Here is an 18141-nt window from a genome sequence, read left to right as displayed (position 1 = left end):
AACTCAATTTACAATAATATTCCTTTATATCTAAGTATGGATTCGTATTTATGCTCTGAACACCACGCAGAAAAGCAATTTCACTGAAATTCACTAATTTTCACCCACTTTAGTATTTTAGTTCATAAAATGTAAATGGAAGAAGATTCCCTTTTAAACACCTGCATTTTGAACACCTTTTTGGAAATATGCGCTTCATATCCAAACTCAGTGTATGTATTTTTTATGTGGCAGTAAATGCTACTATGTCAGTATTTTTACAATAGATTCCGATAAATTTTTTGAAAAGTGATAGCTATTGCAAGTCCAGATTTAGGATAAGTTTTTCCTTAAAACTGCAACTCTTTGTCACTGACTTAACTTACCAGTGAAGTTAAGGTGGCTCATGGTAAAACAGCCAAACAAAGCCCAGTAAATATGGTGTAGAAATAATTCTTGGGACTCACAATTAGGGTACTTTAAGTTTATTTGACCCACAGAATGCGTCTGCATACCCAAAAATCCATTAAACAAGTTAATTTAATGTATCTTTGCATATGTTGTTGTTCAGCTGTGTGCTCCCCATGGAACAGTTTGAGAGCAGCTTTTTCAAAGAGCATTTTGAGTGCTGTGTAAGCAGAGAGAGAAGATGGCAAGCGTTACAGTGCCAAGTCTGAATGTTATTTGGCAGATCAAATTATTTCTTTTTAGATATCCTGTCAGTTCTTTTAGTATGACTTGGTTCATTGTTCTTTTGCTTTCAAAACAGAGGAGAAACTAGGTCAGTAGGCTATCAGACAAGCTGTCAGAACTAATCTGTGCTTACACAGTCTGCAGTAAAACCCCTCTGCAACACAAAGACAATAGAAGATCCCTGATCCTTCGTTGTACTTTAGATTTAAAACTGTGTCCATTATTCTTATATTTTAGCAGGGTTCAAGGTCTTCTTTCAGCCTTCACTTATTTTGTCGAGCTCTCATTCAATAGCCTTGATATTTAAGCTCTTTTTTTTTTTTCCTTTTTTCCTTTTAGACATCAGAACAAGAGACTAAAGGTCTTCCCAGCAAAAAGGGAATTGTGCAATCTATAGTAGGTCAAGGCTACCACCGTAAGATAGTCCTAGCATCCCAGTCCATACAGAATGTTGTTTATAAGTGAGTATGTTTTCCATGGGTTATTTATTTGGTTTTTATACCTTTGTTAAGGATATATATCTGTTTATCAGAGGTTTTAAAACCGTTGTGGAATAACTGTTTATTCATGTAGTGAAGAGAGAGGCATGCTAAAATGCTTGGTCAGTCTTAAACATTGTTTTGTGCCGCCTCTGTGATGGTCAGCAGAGGGCTTAACTGTGTGTTTATGGTAACTAAGATGAGCATTAAAGTTTAAAATTTATTTATCTGAAATTTATATTTTCAGATAGCTAAATCTGTCCTCTTTTTCTCACTTAAAATATATATTTTTTCACTTATCCACTTTAGAAAAATGCAGGAAGAATCTAGTCGCTCTGCCATAAAACTTCAGGAAGTGAAATCAAGAAATCAAGAAATTATGTGGTTGAATCTATTTGGGCATCATGGTGTATTTTCAATATGTAAAAATAACAAGATACTATGTCCTCATAAATTAAACTTGTTATATTAAAACATTATTTAACATTTTTAGGGTGAAATTTTCTCTGCATTCAGATATTTCTGGAGCTCTGCTTTTATTTTTAATGTAGTAGGACTGCTTCTTATTGGTCAACTTCTTTGTCTCTTTAAGTGATGGGCAGTCATCAGCAATACCTGTAGCCAGCATGGAGTTTGCAGCAATTTGCCTAAGAAATGCCTTGCTGCTGCTGCCAGAAGATCAACAGGAGCCAAAGCAGGAAAATGGATCTAAAACTAGTAATCAGCTGGGGGGAAATACAGAAAACAGTGAAAGCAGTGAAGCATGCAGGTAAACAGAATTGAATATAAACCTTTCTTTTTGTCCAGAGTAACCCTGGGCTGACAGTCTGTGTCTGCTACTTACCCTGTTTGGCTAGCAGAAAAATAGAACATATTTGTAAATTCTCTTAATAGTGTTGGACTATTCAAAGAAATAGTTTAGCTGCTTGTTTTAATTTAAGAATAAAATACTGAGTTGATTCCTGCTGTCCCTAAAAACTTTTATTAAATTAAACACTGAAATTATTTTTTCCCTTGGCCATCTTTTTTTCTGTGCTGCAAATGTTGTGTTTTCCCACACCCTCCTGCTGTGCATATTGGTATTTCTCTAATTGTAAGTGAAGTTTCACATGTTACAGTGATTTTGTGTGTGTGCGCACGTGCGCTGTGTACTTGATTCTATATATATATATATATATATATATATATATATATATGAATGTCTGGCAACTCAGTTGTAAACATTTCCCCATGATCAAATTTGACATTCATCAGTCTTAGTATGTTTTGTTGTGTTTGCTTTAAAATGGGAATCTAGATTTAGAAAGTGAAGTAGGAAACCAGCATGGAGCTATTGCTTAATAAATCATATTTTGCAGAAAAGAGTTTAAGAAAAACTTTTTTTTGTCATTAAGGTTTCAGAAAACGTAATTTGCAGACAGTGCATGGTAAAGGAAGGTGGTTTAATTTATTGCATCATCTCATACATTCTGGACTTCCTTTTGAAGAGTAACTTTTGATCATAGTCTGCACTTTCATTAAAGACCATTTTGAGGGGAAATGTTACAATAACTCATCTGGAAAAAGTGTCTGTGGTAGAACTTGAGCTACTTAGAGAGTAATGAAAAAACACGCTGGCTTTGTCAGACCTGAGTACAGATAAATGTTAAGAAGATAAGATCCATTTGTCAGAAGGCAGGATTTACTGCACACACACTGTGTTGTGTAGGCACAAGGTGCATCCTCATATGTTGTGGGGTTGCCTGCAGATGGACTGTGGCTAGGGGTTAGTGGCTGTTACTGTTACAACAATATTTGAAAGCTGTTCTCTGTAATTCTGTTTTTCCAATTACAATCTATCTTGTCAAGTGACCATATGACTTACAAAAGTTGGAGGGGGGAGGGGGTGGTTGTTGGGTTTTTTTTGTTTGGCTCTTTGCTTTCGGTTTTTTTTTTCCTTTTTTCTTTACTGAGGTTGGAGGTTGTGATCTAACTCCTCTGGCAAGTATATATGCAGCCCATTGAGATGAAGCTTCTCTGGTTTAAATGGGAGTTCAATTTTAAGCTTTTGGGGCTCACTGAGGGGCAGTGATGAAAACAGAATGGTGGCCCTTACTCAGACAAGACCTCCTTTTTTGTTTTGTGTTGGGGTGTTTTTTGTTTATTTTTGTAGGAGTGAGGAAAGGAAAACATGCCCTGTATGATCCTTTGCTACCTTCTGCTTTCAAAACCAGATGCTTCTTCAGCTGAAGAAAAGCTAAAGAAAGGACTCCCTCATATCTCCCAGTAGTCACTGCCAATTTCAAAATATCCACAACAAAGGAGGCTGTTCTTGAATTTGTGTGTCACATTCTGAAAGGTTCTCTAAGGATTTGTTCCTTCGGACAAGGGAACCTCTGTGAGGGAACACTAGAACATACAAGGCATTTGAAGAAAATCACACTAATTAAACAGGATGGTTTTAAAGCAAATCCCACTAATTGAGCAAGCTGACTCTTAAGGCAGATTCTTCTCTTATTCAGAAGAAAACAGCAAATACTTTCAGTGGCTAAGGGTATTTTTTTAATCTAATTTTTGGTAAAGGCATGAAGTATATACTCTACAGCAGTATTGAGTATGAATTTCCTTGGAGTTTTTTGCTCTTTGTTTTGAATGTTAGAGTTATCTTACCTATTTGTAATAGACAGATGTGAAACTGGTAAATTAAAAAGTTCTCGTTAAGTGGACAGACTCAGTTTCAATTCTGAATTTTCTTTTAAATCTTTTTTTAGACCTTGGTGTCTCTCACTACCAAGATACAGCCATTAGCTGTCTCTTCAATTTTCATTCCAGGAGATTCTTTCAGCTTATTGGAGGGTGAAGTTTCATACTTCTGAAATAGAATGAATACTCCCCAAATGCTCCCCCAAAAAACCAAGGTGAAATTTTAAGAAAGTGGAATTTTATTTGGAAAAAAAAAAGGACATTTTGTAATAAAGGGTAGCTAGAAGTCTAAAGGAAGCTGTAGCACTTTGTGGGTTATCTTTCTAGAATGTTTATGTAACTAGTTTTCAAGATGTCTAGAGAGAACTAGTTTACTGCTTTTCTTACAGGCTAAAAGAAGAGAAGCTACAAATGCAGCAAATTCTGTGTCCCTCCAGTTAAAAATGTTTATCCTACATTGAACTTCAAAAATAGCTCAAGGCTGTGAAGAATGGTGTGGGTTGTTTGGTCTGTCAGTCAAATCCTTTCCAGCAAGTGTCCCACTTCTTCCTTCTCAAATAGAATGGTTAGGATAAGAGCATGTGCCTCAATCTCTGAATAACTTCAATTCCCTCTATTTTAGGCTGCAGAATTTTTTATGTTCTTTTAAATAGAGTGAATAAATACACTGACCATTTTTAAATTACTTATTATAATAATACACTTTTTTATTCTAGCAATAAAAGTCATGAAGGGGATAAATTCATTGCAGCTCCTCCTTCTTCGCCTTTGAAGAAACAGGAATTAGAGAATTTAAGGCAAGTAAATAACATAAAATATTCACCACTAAATAAGCCTCTTCCTTAATTGTGATTCCTAGGTTTTTCTGTAGGCACTTGGGATGTTGAATTGTAACTGGTAATCTGTTTTTCAAATGTGTGTGCTTCCTTTTTTCTGAGCTTTGAATCTGAACAAATAGAAATCATCCAGAATTTCAATTTAGGTAGATCAGTCTGTTTGATCCCACTATTGTAAGTTTGGCATTACATATCGGGCAAAGCTGAAAGTACCAAGTCCCGTAAGAGAAAGCTAGAAACCTGACAATGGCTGTTGACATTGGTAGAAAGGGATGGAAATTACTGTATGTACCTTTTCCTTTTAAAGCCATGATAAGGCTAGTTTGGAATTCAGTCCCCACATTATCTGCTTATTGGATGGGAAAAAAAATGAAAGTGGAAAGCAGCATAGCTGCTTTTACTGATGAGAATGGTGTTCCTTTCAGCCAGAATAAATCCATAGTTTGCATAAAATAGAAAGTAAAAATGCCTCTGTCCAGGCATTTGACTTCCTCCCAATGCAAAAACATAGGTAAAATTTCACTGTAGATTCCTTATGTGTTCTCAAAGATCCTTAAACTGCTTGTTCAGGAGTCTGAGTGTTCTCCAGATAGAATAACTCACTTGTGTGTAAATAAGTATCATATTGTCTGGAGCCTCTTTACTTTCCCCCAACAATTACCATTTACTGGCAATGTTACTTGTTTCAGGTGGCTTCCAGCCCGTTGAAAATCTCTTACTATAAAGCTTGCACCTGTTTAGAAAAAAGAAATCTGTTTTAAGTTTCCATTATGGGCAAAGCATACAGTAATTTCCTACTTGAACTCTTAGGTAAACACTCTGTTTCAGCCTAACCCCAGGTAACCTATGTTTCATAATGACCAGCTTAACCTTTCCTTTGCTCCACTATGTGTAGCAAATCTTCTTGTACTCATTTAAAAGCACTTTAGGAGGAATCTGTGAGGCGACGTCAGTTATTTATTCTGAAGTGGTACAAGAGTGCGCTACTCCAAATGAAACACGCTGGATTGAAAACAGTGATGTGGGTTGCTTGTGGGTTTTGTGGGTTTTTTCTCCTCCTGACTGTTGAAAATGTGGCTGCCACATGTCAAAATTACGTGGTGTCACTTTGTGATTTTTTTTTTTTAAATACGTAGTCTTTTCTTTCACAATCATCTGTTGTTATCTACTGATGAAATCTGACAACATGTCAGGAAAAACCTAGCAGTTCAGCAAGCAGTGAGCTGCTTCTGGTAAAGAACTTCATTCATATAAGGAAAGGAAAAGCATTGATTTTAAAAAAAATTTTTTTTCTCTCCTACTACCTGCTTTGGTTTAATCTAGAGGACTACACATTCCTAGAAAGTGTTTCTGCTGAAACTATTTCTAAGCTTCTGAAGATATTTTTGAAAAGCAAAATACGTTACACTCAAATAGTAATCTTGTATATTTATATTGTAAATAGTGTGTTCCTGTAGCCTTGCTCACTAAGGAGCTAAGTGAGAAAATGGAAATTCTTGTCGAGTCGGGGAAAATGAAGAAAAAAAGATTCTGGATGTTGTCAGGGATTATCCTAAAGAATAAGTGTCTGTTCAGTTTTTTCCTGCTAAGTCACTGGACTGAAAAACCTGCTTCTAGAACTGAAAAGGGACTGTGAATGCTTTTCTTGGATGATTTTATACAGTTGCGCATCCTTGTAAGAGTTGAAAATGCCTGACTTACCTTTGCCCCTGAACAGTTTTTAAAAGCTAAAAATATAATCTAGAAAAGGTTTACATGTCCTATATATTGCTTGGTGCTTGTACACAAATTGGTTGAGTGGACTATTGTCATAATAAGCAGTAATTCAACTGCAAGGTTTTAAAAGCAACAAGCAGAAGTCTGAGGAGACCAATCATTGCTAAGAATTTATGCATTGGAAGTAGAAACTCCAGATTTTTCTTCTGAGTTTGTTCTAAACAATTTTCCTTGCTGCTTCTTATCCTTGGACAAGCACGTTGTCCTGCTCTGCTCTCAGCCTCTGCTATGTTCTACACACCACAACCTAACACTGTTAGGATGCATCAAGAGTAAAGAAGTTCTGGTAGATCACAGTGCTACATTTGGAAAATTTTGTGGATTTTATTGTAAAAGTTGAGATGGACAGCAACAGACCTTGTTGTAGTCATTCTCCCTAGATTGAAGGTCTTTGTGTGAGAACCTTAATTTTTCCCCTCAAAGCAGATAAAGGAATAATTTGATCATTCATTTTCTCCACACCCAGTTTTGCCTCAGTTACCCATTTAAAGGTTGCAGCGGTCTGTTTGTCCCTGTCACAATACTAGAAACTTACAATGATTATCACTCACAGCTGTTTCACTCTCTTCTCCCTCACTCTTAGCCACTGTGTAGTTCTTCCCCATCTCCCCTTTGCTGGTGCTGAAGTTCCCTTTGGAGTAAGCTCAGTCTGCATTCTGTATTTCTTCATATTTTGTATTGTTTGCCTGTGTTGAAACATAAAAAGTAAATAGTTTGTATCCATTGTTGGGCTTAGCTATTTGAAATTTTTTCAGATTAGTGATGTTCTCTTGATGGTTTTGAAGTGTCATTTTTGGTGCCTTCATACTAAGTTTTGAAGAACTGGATTTGCTCTGACTTGCCATTTCCCTGAGAAATAAGGCAAGTCAGAAACGGAGTTTGGGTTCCATAAACTTGCAGTCTGTGTGGGCTGACAAATCTTGTTGCCTAAACCTACACAAGAGGCTGTTTGACATAATCTGGCAGTTTAAAAAAACATTTTTCTTTTTCCTAGTGCAAAGGCAGTTTTATTTAGGGCATGCGGAGGCTCGGTGATGCTGGAAGTCTGCCGTGCTCAAAGGCGACCTGTGGAGTTTTGTCAGAATCCTGACTGGGGTGAAAAACTAGTTTGTCTATTCCCTTGTGGTGCAATTCTTCTGCTCCGGTTGGCTGTCAGCTCTCCTGAGCATTTGGTTCAGCCAACTCAACAATGGATCCAAGTGCAAGAACACAACTGCAGGGGAAGAAACCTGTATGTTTTCCTCTTCAGATGGCTGTTGCGGAAGGCTTTTGCTAGCTCTTACGTGGCCCAAATAGTGACTAGTCCTTAGAGCAGAGGAGCAGGTTTCATCCTGTTGTGTGATTGGAGCACATCTTGTATTCGAATTTACACTTGCAGAAATAAAAATAGGCTTCAAGAAAGTTGTGGGAAGTGTAAGACACATTGCTGTAAAGGGCAGTAGCAACCAACTCCGCAGGCCCTGACTGAATACCTGTCTAAGGGTATTTTGCACTAAGGGTGACACTCAGCATCTCTACTGATTTAGAAGTGTACTTCCTTGAGGCAGAGACAAAAAGAGGTTAGTTAGAAGCAGGCTGTTATTACAAAAATTTTGTTTCCCCATTCCATCCCCCTCCCCAGTCACAACCTTTGAGAAATATTTTAGGTTTGGGACTTGAGCTGGGGAAGCTTTCCTCTCCCTCTCTCAACCTTTTGTATGTGTTCTGATTTGATGTGACATCTGGGCACGGTGGAGAGGAAGTGGGGGGTAGGGGGAAACACTGGAGAAGTTTCTTATCCTGCTTGTGCATAATTAAGGAGCATGCCTCCTGGGAAAGGGGAATAAAGGCACCCCAGGTCCTGCCATGAATTACATGACTTACTGCTGGACCGAAAGCGGGCTTGACAGTTGCCAGAAGGTTGGCGCAATAATAGCCCGCCGAGCAGCGGGAGAGCTGACGGCTCTCCTCCCATCACTCCCAACGTGTGACCCCACTCAGAGCATCCACTTGTCCTCCCTGGAGAAGAACAGAGTCCTGCTCACAGCAGGGCATCATGGGCAGAGGCTTGTGCCCTGAGGACAAGGCAGCCTGCACTGAATGATGTTTTACCAAGTGGAAAATATCCCCAAGAACAGTGTTTGGTAAGGGGGGGGGAGCTATTACAAAGTGTGAACCTTGGCCTAATGATGGCATCCTGACGTGGGGTTATTGTTTGAAGATGGAAAATGTGAGTAGTTCAGATTTCATTAGATGAACTGCCAGAGATTTTCTGGTTTTGGAAAGATAAGCAAGTCTGTGATGGCAACGAAATGCCACGGATCAGTCAGAGTCTTGGCACAGGGTTACAGCTCTCAACTGAACACAAAACTGGAAATGCCAAATTCTCCAGTGTTTATCTCCCTGTGTGCAGACATTGTACAATAGAAGAGTGAAATACATTACAGCTTAATTGATAGCTACTGTGTGTCTGTAGATTGTGTCTTACAGAAATCTAGAAATCTGCTACTCTTCTCTACAACAGAAGGTGAGGGCAGAGGAGTACAAGTGAGAGTCCAAGGCAAGACCAATAACAAGAGTGTGAGAAAGGGAAACTGTCCATGAGAAAAATGACACATGGTGAAGTCCATCTTTTTTTAGTCTGTTATTTATGATGAAAACTGCAAGATCTTACTGAGCACGCAATGGTGATCCTTGGTTTATACTGGTAGAACAATTGAGCCCATAAATAATGAACACTAACTCATTTACTTCATAGTTAGATGGGAAGTCATTATTGAAAGTTTGATTTATTTCTTTAGCACTGAACAAGAAAGAAAATTTAACAAGTGTATTTGGAATCACAGAATTCTCCATTTAACATAATGGCTTCTCCCCCTCCCCTTTTTTTTTGTCTGTTTCCTTCCAGGTGCTCGATCCTTGCGTGCAGTGCTTATGTGGCTCTGGCTTTGGGGGATAATCTTATGGCATTGAATCATGCAGATAAACTTCTACAGCAACCAAAGCTGTCAGGGTCTCTTAAGTAAGTCTGGTGGGGTCATTTCTTCTCCCTCAGCCCTGTTTTTTTGCTGGAGAGTTCTGAGTTGAAGCTTCCAGTGTCTGTAGTTGCTTGCCAATTCTGTATCTGATGCAAAGAATTGCTTGGCCTGCTCCTGTTCTTGTTGAAGCCCTGACTAAGTGTCCATTGACACGCAGGAACATGAATTCCCTCCTTTGTGCACGAATTCCACATAATTTGGAATCTATTGCTGCTTCTGTTGCTGTTTCTCCAGCTCTGGGTCCCATGCAGCAGCAGGACCATTAGGTCTCTCTTGTGATTCACTGTAGGGTTGCATGTGCTTGTGTTGGCCCAGCACAAGGGGCAGGGATGTGCAGCTGTGGGTAGCCAACATCAGCCCAAACCCACGCTGCTGAAAGGTCACTTATGAAACTACAGCCTCAGAGGGGAAGGTTTGCTCAGTCACTCAGGGTACCAGATCTTGTGTGTGCAGGACTTGTCACTTCAGCTGCGACTGCTGCTTATATAGGTTCCATTCTTCAGTTTCTCTTGTTCACCTCTCATTTGGCACTGTACTTTTTTGAAGGATATTCAAAGTGCATTCTTTTTCTACCCCCCAGTTCTCATACAGCTCTACAAATTCAAAAAAGGCAACTTTAGCCCCATCCTTCTGACTTTGTGCATTTAACACACAGGATAAAATATAGCAGAGGTTTTTACAGTACTAACAGTTTTCAAAACTGGTAATGTACTTGTGGAAAGCAAAGGTAACTCATGCTTATTTTTATATGCTGGCACCATGCTCTAAACTGGTCCATGCCAATTAAATTCTTTGGCTCCTGTTCTTGACACTACTGCAGGAGCTCATGCTTTTGCAGAGTCACTGTATTAGCAGGATCTTTGAGGAGTTTGCAAGGTAACACATAATTTTGTGTTACCATTATGTAATGAAGGAAATGCTAAATGACAGGTTTTTTGCAAAGACAAAGAGGTGTGTATCTTGGTCCCAGGAAAATACATTTTTATTGAATGTAAAGTCATGTAACACTTTAAATTGTAGATATATTAATATTCTGGGGTAGCTTTTCTTAATTCTGTGAATAAAGCCACACCAAGGTACTTTCACTGTGGAATGGTAATTCCTGTGCATGGATGAATTGTCATTATTCAGGTGTTGTTTTTTTTAATAACTTTGGTGCCTAAAAGCAGTAAATGGTAGAACTGGGTATTATGACAATACCTTATGAGCAAGTTAATTTCCATGCAAGTGTTCCCAGTAATAGTTCCCATGTGCTCACATTAAAAACTGCATTGCTTGACTCACATAACAAACTGTGGGGATTGCTGTGCTGACATTTGTACCCTAACCCTTCGCTGTTGTAGGTTTCTCGGGCATTTGTATGCAGCAGAAGCTCTCATCTCTCTAGACAGAATATCTGATGCCATCACTCACTTGAACCCTGAGAATGTCACTGATGTTTCCCTTGGGATCTCTTCAAATGAGCAGGATCAAGGTTAATGCATCCACACTTCATTATAACTGGTTATGCTTTCAGCTGCCTTCCTGCTGTAACTTTCTAGACACAAATATAATGATGATTAAGACATTTTGTTTTAAGACCTGTAGGTTATTGCAGGGTGGGGGAGAGTGTTGTTTGTGGGTTTGTTGTTGTGTTTTTATTTTCCTGGCTTCAGTTCCTACTTTGTGTTTTGTGTGTCTTTTCCCTGTTTGTCATTCCTCTGAAATGGTTAATTCTGTAGCATCAATAGGACTGTATATTGTGGTATTCTGACTTGTTTGAAGGAAACTTTGGAAAGCTGCTTTTGTTAAATGTGCTATTATGGTTAAGTTTGGGTTTCATACCATCTCTTTCACCTTTTTGGTCTTTAAACCAGGCTTTGCATTGGAATCTACCTTAGTGTGATACAGGACTGGGGAGAACTTAGTTAATCTGTATCTTAGTCTTCTTGGCGAGAGTGTGTATTCTGTAAGAGGAAAGTACTTCAGAACCCATCTGTATAGTGAAGTCTACAGAGCTCTGATTCCAGTGACATGTCTGCAGTTTAACTTCCCTATACTCATCTGCAAATCTAAAAGCACAACACTTGAAGATAGGAAGTCTTAAATGACATAAACTCTTGAGCAAACTGATCTGTTTTCCCTCTTTAATGTCAGACCATGAAGAAAGCAGAAAATTTGTATCTTTGTATTATTTTTGTAATAACCTTTAAAAAAGGTCACAGAATATGACAGGGTTTGTTTTTGGTGTTTTTTTTCTTTGCAGGGTCTGACAAAGGAGAGAATGAGGCAATGGAGTCTTGTAAGTACCAACCACTGTATTTAGCAGAGTACAAGAACTTACTTGGCCAGTTGGAATAGAAGTGTAAGAGAAAAAAGATTTTTACTTTTTTTTCATTGCAGCTGGCAAGCAGACACCACAGTGTTACCCCAGTTCGGTCACGTCTGCACGAACAATGATGTTATTTAACCTTGGAAGTGCTTACTGCTTGAGGAGTGAATATGACAAAGCTCGAAAGTGTCTTCATCAGGTATGAAAAACAAATCTCAAGGCACCTTTAGGGAGAAATGTACTTCCTTAAAAGTGCCATTTAGATCACAGCAAATTCTGGTGATTTCACAGCCCAAGTTTATTTGCAGACTCCTTATTTGCAGTCTCTATTAGAAACAAAATGAAGAATTCCAAACTTCTTACTTGTGTAAAAAGTTCAGTACCACTATGTGCAGCATTTTCTTTTCCTTAGGTCATGTCAGAACAGTGGAAGGTGACTAAGGAAGCCTTTTCATATTTTCTAAGTTTGCTGGTTTATTTGGGTTTTTTTGTGGTCTTTTTAATGGTCTAGTAGTAATTGTTATATTTCAGAGAAGGCTTTTTCCCTAGTCATTTAATAACTCACCATCAGAACTATTGTCTTTAGAGCTGTGAGAACAAACTGCAGTTCTGTTCCTTGTCTGCCTTTTGTCCCAAGAATTCTCAAGTACTGCTTTTGAAATGCTGTCTCCACTTAGCCTGTGTCACATCAATTGGTCCTTCTCATGTCTGGGACCTGTCTCTTTCAGTCATGATGTTTCTTTTTGCAGCCATTCCTGTCTGTCAGGAAGACTACTTGGATGCATTGTTGAGCTACCAACTGAAACAGCAGCTTCCAAATTATTTCACAGTAGTTGTGCATGTGAACAGATTCAAATCCTTGAGGCTCTCAGCTACTTAGGGCAGTTGTCTGGTTCTTTTTCTTCCTGAGGCTTCTTATGATGAGGCAGGTGTCTGTGCTTGGGCTCTAACACCTGTGTAAAGCCCAAAGGAGTCCAAGGCCAGCCATGGATGTAAAATATAGTGGGGCTCTGCATCTACAATAAATTCATTGACTTCATAGCTGAAAAATGGTTGTATATGGAAAACTAATGAATGATTGTTGTTAACTTTGATGCTGAACTTTGGAGCAGTGGAGGTTACCTTCACCTGTCACCTCACCAGGAAACCACACTAGTCTGGCCCAAGAATTACAGATCCATATGAACACAAGCACACAGCAGATGGTCCTGCTAATTAGTGTGAAACAATCTTGCTGTGTAGAGAATCTTGTAGTCTCTCCTTGCATGCTTAAACCTGATGGAGTGTATTAGTTTGAAAAAATGTGATCTTAGTTAATGAATTGTTAGTTTTATTACCTGAGATGGTGGTAGCAATCTTGTCAAGGGGCACTTTGTTTGTGCTGGATCTTTCTCTTAAGCACTTTTTCTCCCCGCCCTCTTCTTTTTCAATAAGGCTGCTTCACTGATCCACCCCAAAGAGATCCCTCCAGAGGCCATCCTGCTGGCTGTGTATCTTGAATTACAGAATGGTAAGTTGGGAAATGTTCCATCAACCTAAATTTGGGATACAAAGGGAGGAGGGCAGTAGTCATCATTCCTACTCCATATAGAGTTGTGCCAGTATTTTGAATGACACCCTTTAGGCCCTGCCTCGGCTCCATTTTACACTGCTGTGGATCCATGCATGTGCACCTTCACTTCCATAGTTTATTGCCATCCTGTTCTCACACACTCCAGACTTCCTAAACACTCATTTCCTGAGCTGAAGTTTTCTATACTTTGTGCAGAAGTCAGTGGTCTCAGATAGGCTCAGTGAAACCCTTGATGAGGTTTATACTAAAAAGAGGGTTTGGAAAGCTTTCTCCATTAAAAGGCAACCACAATCCAGGTTTCCCAAAGAAGCCTTGTCAAGGCCTGTGTAGCAAGTATGGCAGCAAAGCTTGTAATAATGATAATTGTCTCTTCCAAAATGCTTCCTCTTGAAGGTTCACTGTGTTTGTATGAGGGAAAAGCTCTGCATAATGGGAAACTGGAAAAGTTGCACTTGAATTCTGCAGTGTGAGCAGACCTCGTGCAGCTGCTGGTTGAAGCTGTCTCGGTTGTGGACCTGTGCCCCTTGAGGGGCACTTAATATCCAAGTGTTGTGAAATGTTCTGTGTGCCTGTTCCCCTTCAGTGACGTTGCATTGCAGGCAGGCAGAGGATTTGAGCATTTGCATTTGGAATTGAGACTTCTGTAAAGCTTTTCTTACAAAGATGTCTCTAAATTAGAATTTTGGGAACCTTTATTTCCGCAACAATGATGTACAGAGCAGAAGAGAGTAGGAAGTGGGATTTACATCCCTCACCTCCTTCCAAGTATATAACGGAAAGAGGCTAAAGACATTTTTTGTTCTATAAATGACAACAAAATGGTGCAGCTCCTCTGAAACGAAAACTTCAGTGGAAAAAAAGTATGAGGGAGGAACACTGTCCTCAGAACTCAGTGTCTCTTCTCCTGTAATTTTACAAGTTTAATTTTTAACGAAGAGTAAGTTTTCCATTTATATTGGTGGTTATTTGATGGGCCATACATACGGTTGAAAATCATATTTCTTTTAAAAACATGTTTTGTCCCCTTGGCATTTGCATTTCTGCCTGCAATGTCACAGTGTGAGGGCATTTTGTGTGAGAGCTAGAGCCTCGCTGTGCAGCTGGGAGAGAGAAGAGGTGTCCTTTGGGAAATTAGAAGGTGCTTTGGCATCTTCCAGCTCTGAGGTAAAAGCGTGAGGTCTTCAGTTAAGGATAGGTGGACTCAATCAAAACTATTTTCTTCAAATTTACTGTTGTCTACTGCTTTTCCTGGCCATGTCAGCATTTCAGTAGAGAGGAAGGACTGCTGCTGTACCTGGCCTGGGCCCAGGGCTGGCTCATCAGCTCTGTCCCTGAACAGTAATTCATGTGTTATAAAATGGTATTTTGGGTTTTTTAATGGAAACTTGTCTTGTAGGTAACACGCAGCTGGCATTGCAGATCATCAAGAGGAACCAGCTGCTCCCTTCTGTGAAAACACTCTCTGACATGCGGAAAAAGCCTGTTTTCCAGCCAGTCCACTCACTCCAGCCCATTCAGATGCCAGCTTTCACCACTGTTCAAAGGAAGTGAGGTTGTGCTTTAACCTGCTGCTGCCCTGATCATGAGGGCTTGGGATTTTGTATATTTTTTTAACCTAGGACACCTGAATACCCAAATTGCTGGAGTGTGTTTGTTTATGTAAATTTTTAATAAAAGATGTAAACCAAAAACTTGTTTGTAAAGGTTATTTCATGAATGATTGGGAGCTGCTTTGAATGGGAGTGGTAGTTTATTTACCAAAAAAAAAGGTTATCCAAGTGTGTAATTCAGCTCTTTTTGAATAGAATAAGAGGGGAGAGCAGTGAGTGGAGAGAACCATTTACCTGAACTAAAGTCCTGCTGCAATAGCAGCTGAACTATTGTGTTGGCTGCTGTTTTGACACATATGAGCCATGCTCTTCCTCAAAGAAGAGGGAACCTGTTTCTGTTGGCCTTTTAGTTTGGTTTGGGTTTTTTTTTTCCTCTCCCTGGTTTTCCTTTGCCCAGCAGAAACATGTAATGGTGCAGGTACAGTGGAAGTGTGTGCCTGGCTATAAGGAAAAAGTTGGGGTTTGTTTTGGCTTTTTTTTGTTTGGGGTTTTTTTGTGTTACTTGGTTTTTTTGTTTCGTTGGTTTTGGTTTCTTGGGGGTTTTTTTGTGTGTGGGTTATTTTTTTTGTTTGTTCATTTTGTTGTTGTTAGGTATGGGGTGTTTTTGGTGGGAGCTTTTTCCTTTTTTTTTTTTTTTTTTGGTTGGGTTTTGGCAGTTTTTAAATCTAGTTTCCACTGTAGAGGAATACTTTCTTTCAAAAAAAAAAATTCTGCCTTTTACTCAAACGAAGATGGCAGCATAATGAAGGACCCTCCTCTGGGTTACTTAGTGGGAGCACAGGAAGGGAGGGGCCATCCTACCTTGGGACTTAATGCAGGCATAAGATAATTGGAGCCCAGCAAGGAGCCCAGCACTTCTCCTCACAGTCCCTCCAGGGCTGTTTTGTGCCGTTTCAGCTATCCTAATAATCTCCAGCACAGAGCTGAGCTTCCACCTTATCTCCCTGTGCTGCTGCTGTTGTACTTTGCCTCCAGCCAGCACCAAGGTCACTTTTCCAAGCCGCACTGGGCTGTGGGGCCTGCAGCCTCTGCTCGCAGTAACGTGAGCTTGAGGTAATGCAGTGTCCAGGAGAAGGCGGCAGCAGGACAGCCCTGGGTTTGTCTCTGCCATCTTGCAGAAACCAGCGGACAGAAACAACAGCAAGTGTATTAAAGTGCGAGTTGTGGAGTGTGGCTCCAGCAGGAAGCAGTCCAGCAGCAAGCTTGAGACCTGCACTCTCCCTCGTGTCAGGTAACTGCCTGCGCTGCTTTTCAGTCCTTTCAGAATAACAACCCCGTAGCTGCCTTTTCCAGGAACTTTTCTATCACTGCAGGAGGTGCAATGCACCCCTGGCCTCAGGTAGGGGCAAACAGTTTAGAAACATTAGGAATAAAAAACGTATCAGGAAAAAGTAGGTAGCCATCACCTTTCTGAAAGACGGAAGAAAGGGAGCGGATACATCCGTTACGTCAAAGTAGATTGACTGATTAAATACAAAAGGTTCGAGATGCTCCCTGTGTGGTCCCGGGCCCTGAATAGAGAAGATTCCTCCCCGCCCTTCCCCGCCCCCCCAGGAATGCGGGGCATTCACATGCAAAAGATGCTCTCGCCCTGCCCGGGCTCGATGACGGATGCAGTTGTTTCCCAGATAAGGCACATCTTATCGCAGCCGCATTTGCACGTGAGCCGCAGCCTTCGGCCCCAGCTCTCCCTGCCCCTGCCTGCTCCTGTGCCCGGAGGCGGCTCAGCCCCCACAGCAGCTCTGCCGCTTCCCCCCTGCCCGTGGCGCTGTCTCGCACAGAGGGATGGATGAGTGCTGATGACGGCTTTCAGCTTCCATCGTTCACTATTAACAGAAAAGAAAAAATAAGTATCAAAACACATCAAGGGAGGCAGCAGCCAAGGACCTGGCTTCTCCCTCCAGTCCCTTTTCCCTCAGTTGCTTTTAGTCTCTGTTAAGAAAGAAGTGAAGGTCAAGTAAAACTGTGAACTGTCCTTTGATGGAAAAAGGGGGAGCATGAGCAGCCCAGGCTCAGCAGTGGGCTAAGTTAGTAAACGCAATAATGCTTATCAGCTTGGTTTGGGCCACTTCCTGAAGGAAAGGGCGCCTGTCCCTATCCCCCCACTCTCCCCTTACCTCCAGGATCTTCCTCTGCAGCCATGCACTGGCTCATATTCCCACAGCAGGAAAAAGAGGGTGCATTCCCTTTTTTCCCCCACCACCCACCATAAGCCTTGTCGCTACCTCAGCACTGTTCCTGCACCATGGTCCTGCACCACTGCTGTTCTCTCTCGTCAGAGCCTTTAGCTCCGCCCATGGCCCTGGTGCAAGAACAGCACTCATTCAGCAGCGTCCTAAGGCAGCTCCTGGTGTTCAGTGAGCTGCTGGGTTCCTGCTGTCTTCAGGAAGAGGGCACACAGGAGCCAAGGGAATATAGAGTAATAGAGGAAGCTGGACAAGGTCACCTGGGCAGCCTTTGTCCCCACCTCCACAGGGCCTTCTCTCTCTCTCCCTCCCTCCCACTTGAAATGAGCTCTGTACTGCTGACCTGCTGCCAGCTGCTCCAGCAGGAAGAAAGCAATGGCCTGGTGAAGGATTTTGATGAATAGAGCACAGCATGGTGCTGAGAGCCCTACAGCTGTAAAGGCCCAGAAGGAATCTTGGCTTTGAAAAGCTAAAGCAGCCAGCACTTCCAGAACCTGGAATCCACCTCCATTGCTACCCATACTGGGAATTCAGTCAGCGGCTTTAATTCTCAAACCTTCCTTAAAGAGCATCTTCCTATGCTCACCATTTCTTTTTAAACATTTTCCAAGGTAGTGAAGAAAGAGGGCAGCTTTCCACTCACCCAGCTTTTGTTGACAGCCTGCCCTGTAAGATGCCAGAGACACCTACTGAATGTTCTGGTGGCTTTGCTTTACACTGCCATGCAGAAGAAGCATTCTTTCAGTTGCCAAGGTGAAGGAATGGAAACCTAGAAATGGACCTGAAAAAGTTAAACCAGAAACTTTCTGGCAAAATACTGGAAAAAAAGCATGGCGTTTGAAACAGTGAGTTCAATATCACAACTCTTTCCTCCAGCCATGACAATGAGCAATTTTTTCTAACAGCACAGACAATGAAGAGGGGCTTTTTCTTTTTTGCATCCTCATAGAAGAGAAGACTTTTTCTGGGTAGTACAGAAACACACACACACACACAGAG

The 18141-nt window shown here is 40.8% G+C and overlaps 1 protein-coding gene across 2 annotated transcripts in view; it reads left to right on the top strand.

Moving 5' to 3' along the window:
* The window catches only part of CNOT10 (CCR4-NOT transcription complex subunit 10), a 33106-nt gene extending 18069 nt beyond the window's left edge, over window positions 1-15037 (top strand). For both annotated transcript variants that reach the window (XM_042043584.1, XM_042043585.1), the window contains 9 exons: window positions 1012-1133; window positions 1744-1920; window positions 4550-4630; window positions 9333-9446; window positions 10806-10936; window positions 11708-11743; window positions 11845-11972; window positions 13208-13283; window positions 14743-15037. In XM_042043584.1, coding sequence (XP_041899518.1) covers window positions 1012-1133; window positions 1744-1920; window positions 4550-4630; window positions 9333-9446; window positions 10806-10936; window positions 11708-11743; window positions 11845-11972; window positions 13208-13283; window positions 14743-14897 — 1020 coding nt within the window. In that variant the 3' untranslated portion in view covers window positions 14898-15037. The remainder of the gene's footprint in view (window positions 1-1011; window positions 1134-1743; window positions 1921-4549; window positions 4631-9332; window positions 9447-10805; window positions 10937-11707; window positions 11744-11844; window positions 11973-13207; window positions 13284-14742) is intronic.
* The last annotated feature ends 3104 nt before the right edge of the window (window positions 15038-18141 follow it).

The sequence above is a fragment of the Corvus kubaryi genome, unplaced genomic scaffold (genome assembly GCF_017639235.1).
Source record: "Corvus kubaryi isolate FWS band 111438036 unplaced genomic scaffold, C.kubaryi_AGA036_p1.0 37398, whole genome shotgun sequence".
Classification (NCBI taxonomy): Eukaryota; Metazoa; Chordata; class Aves; order Passeriformes; family Corvidae; genus Corvus; species Corvus kubaryi.
Note: the sequence above shows the minus strand (reverse complement) of the source record. Positions and strands in the feature narration are given on the sequence as shown.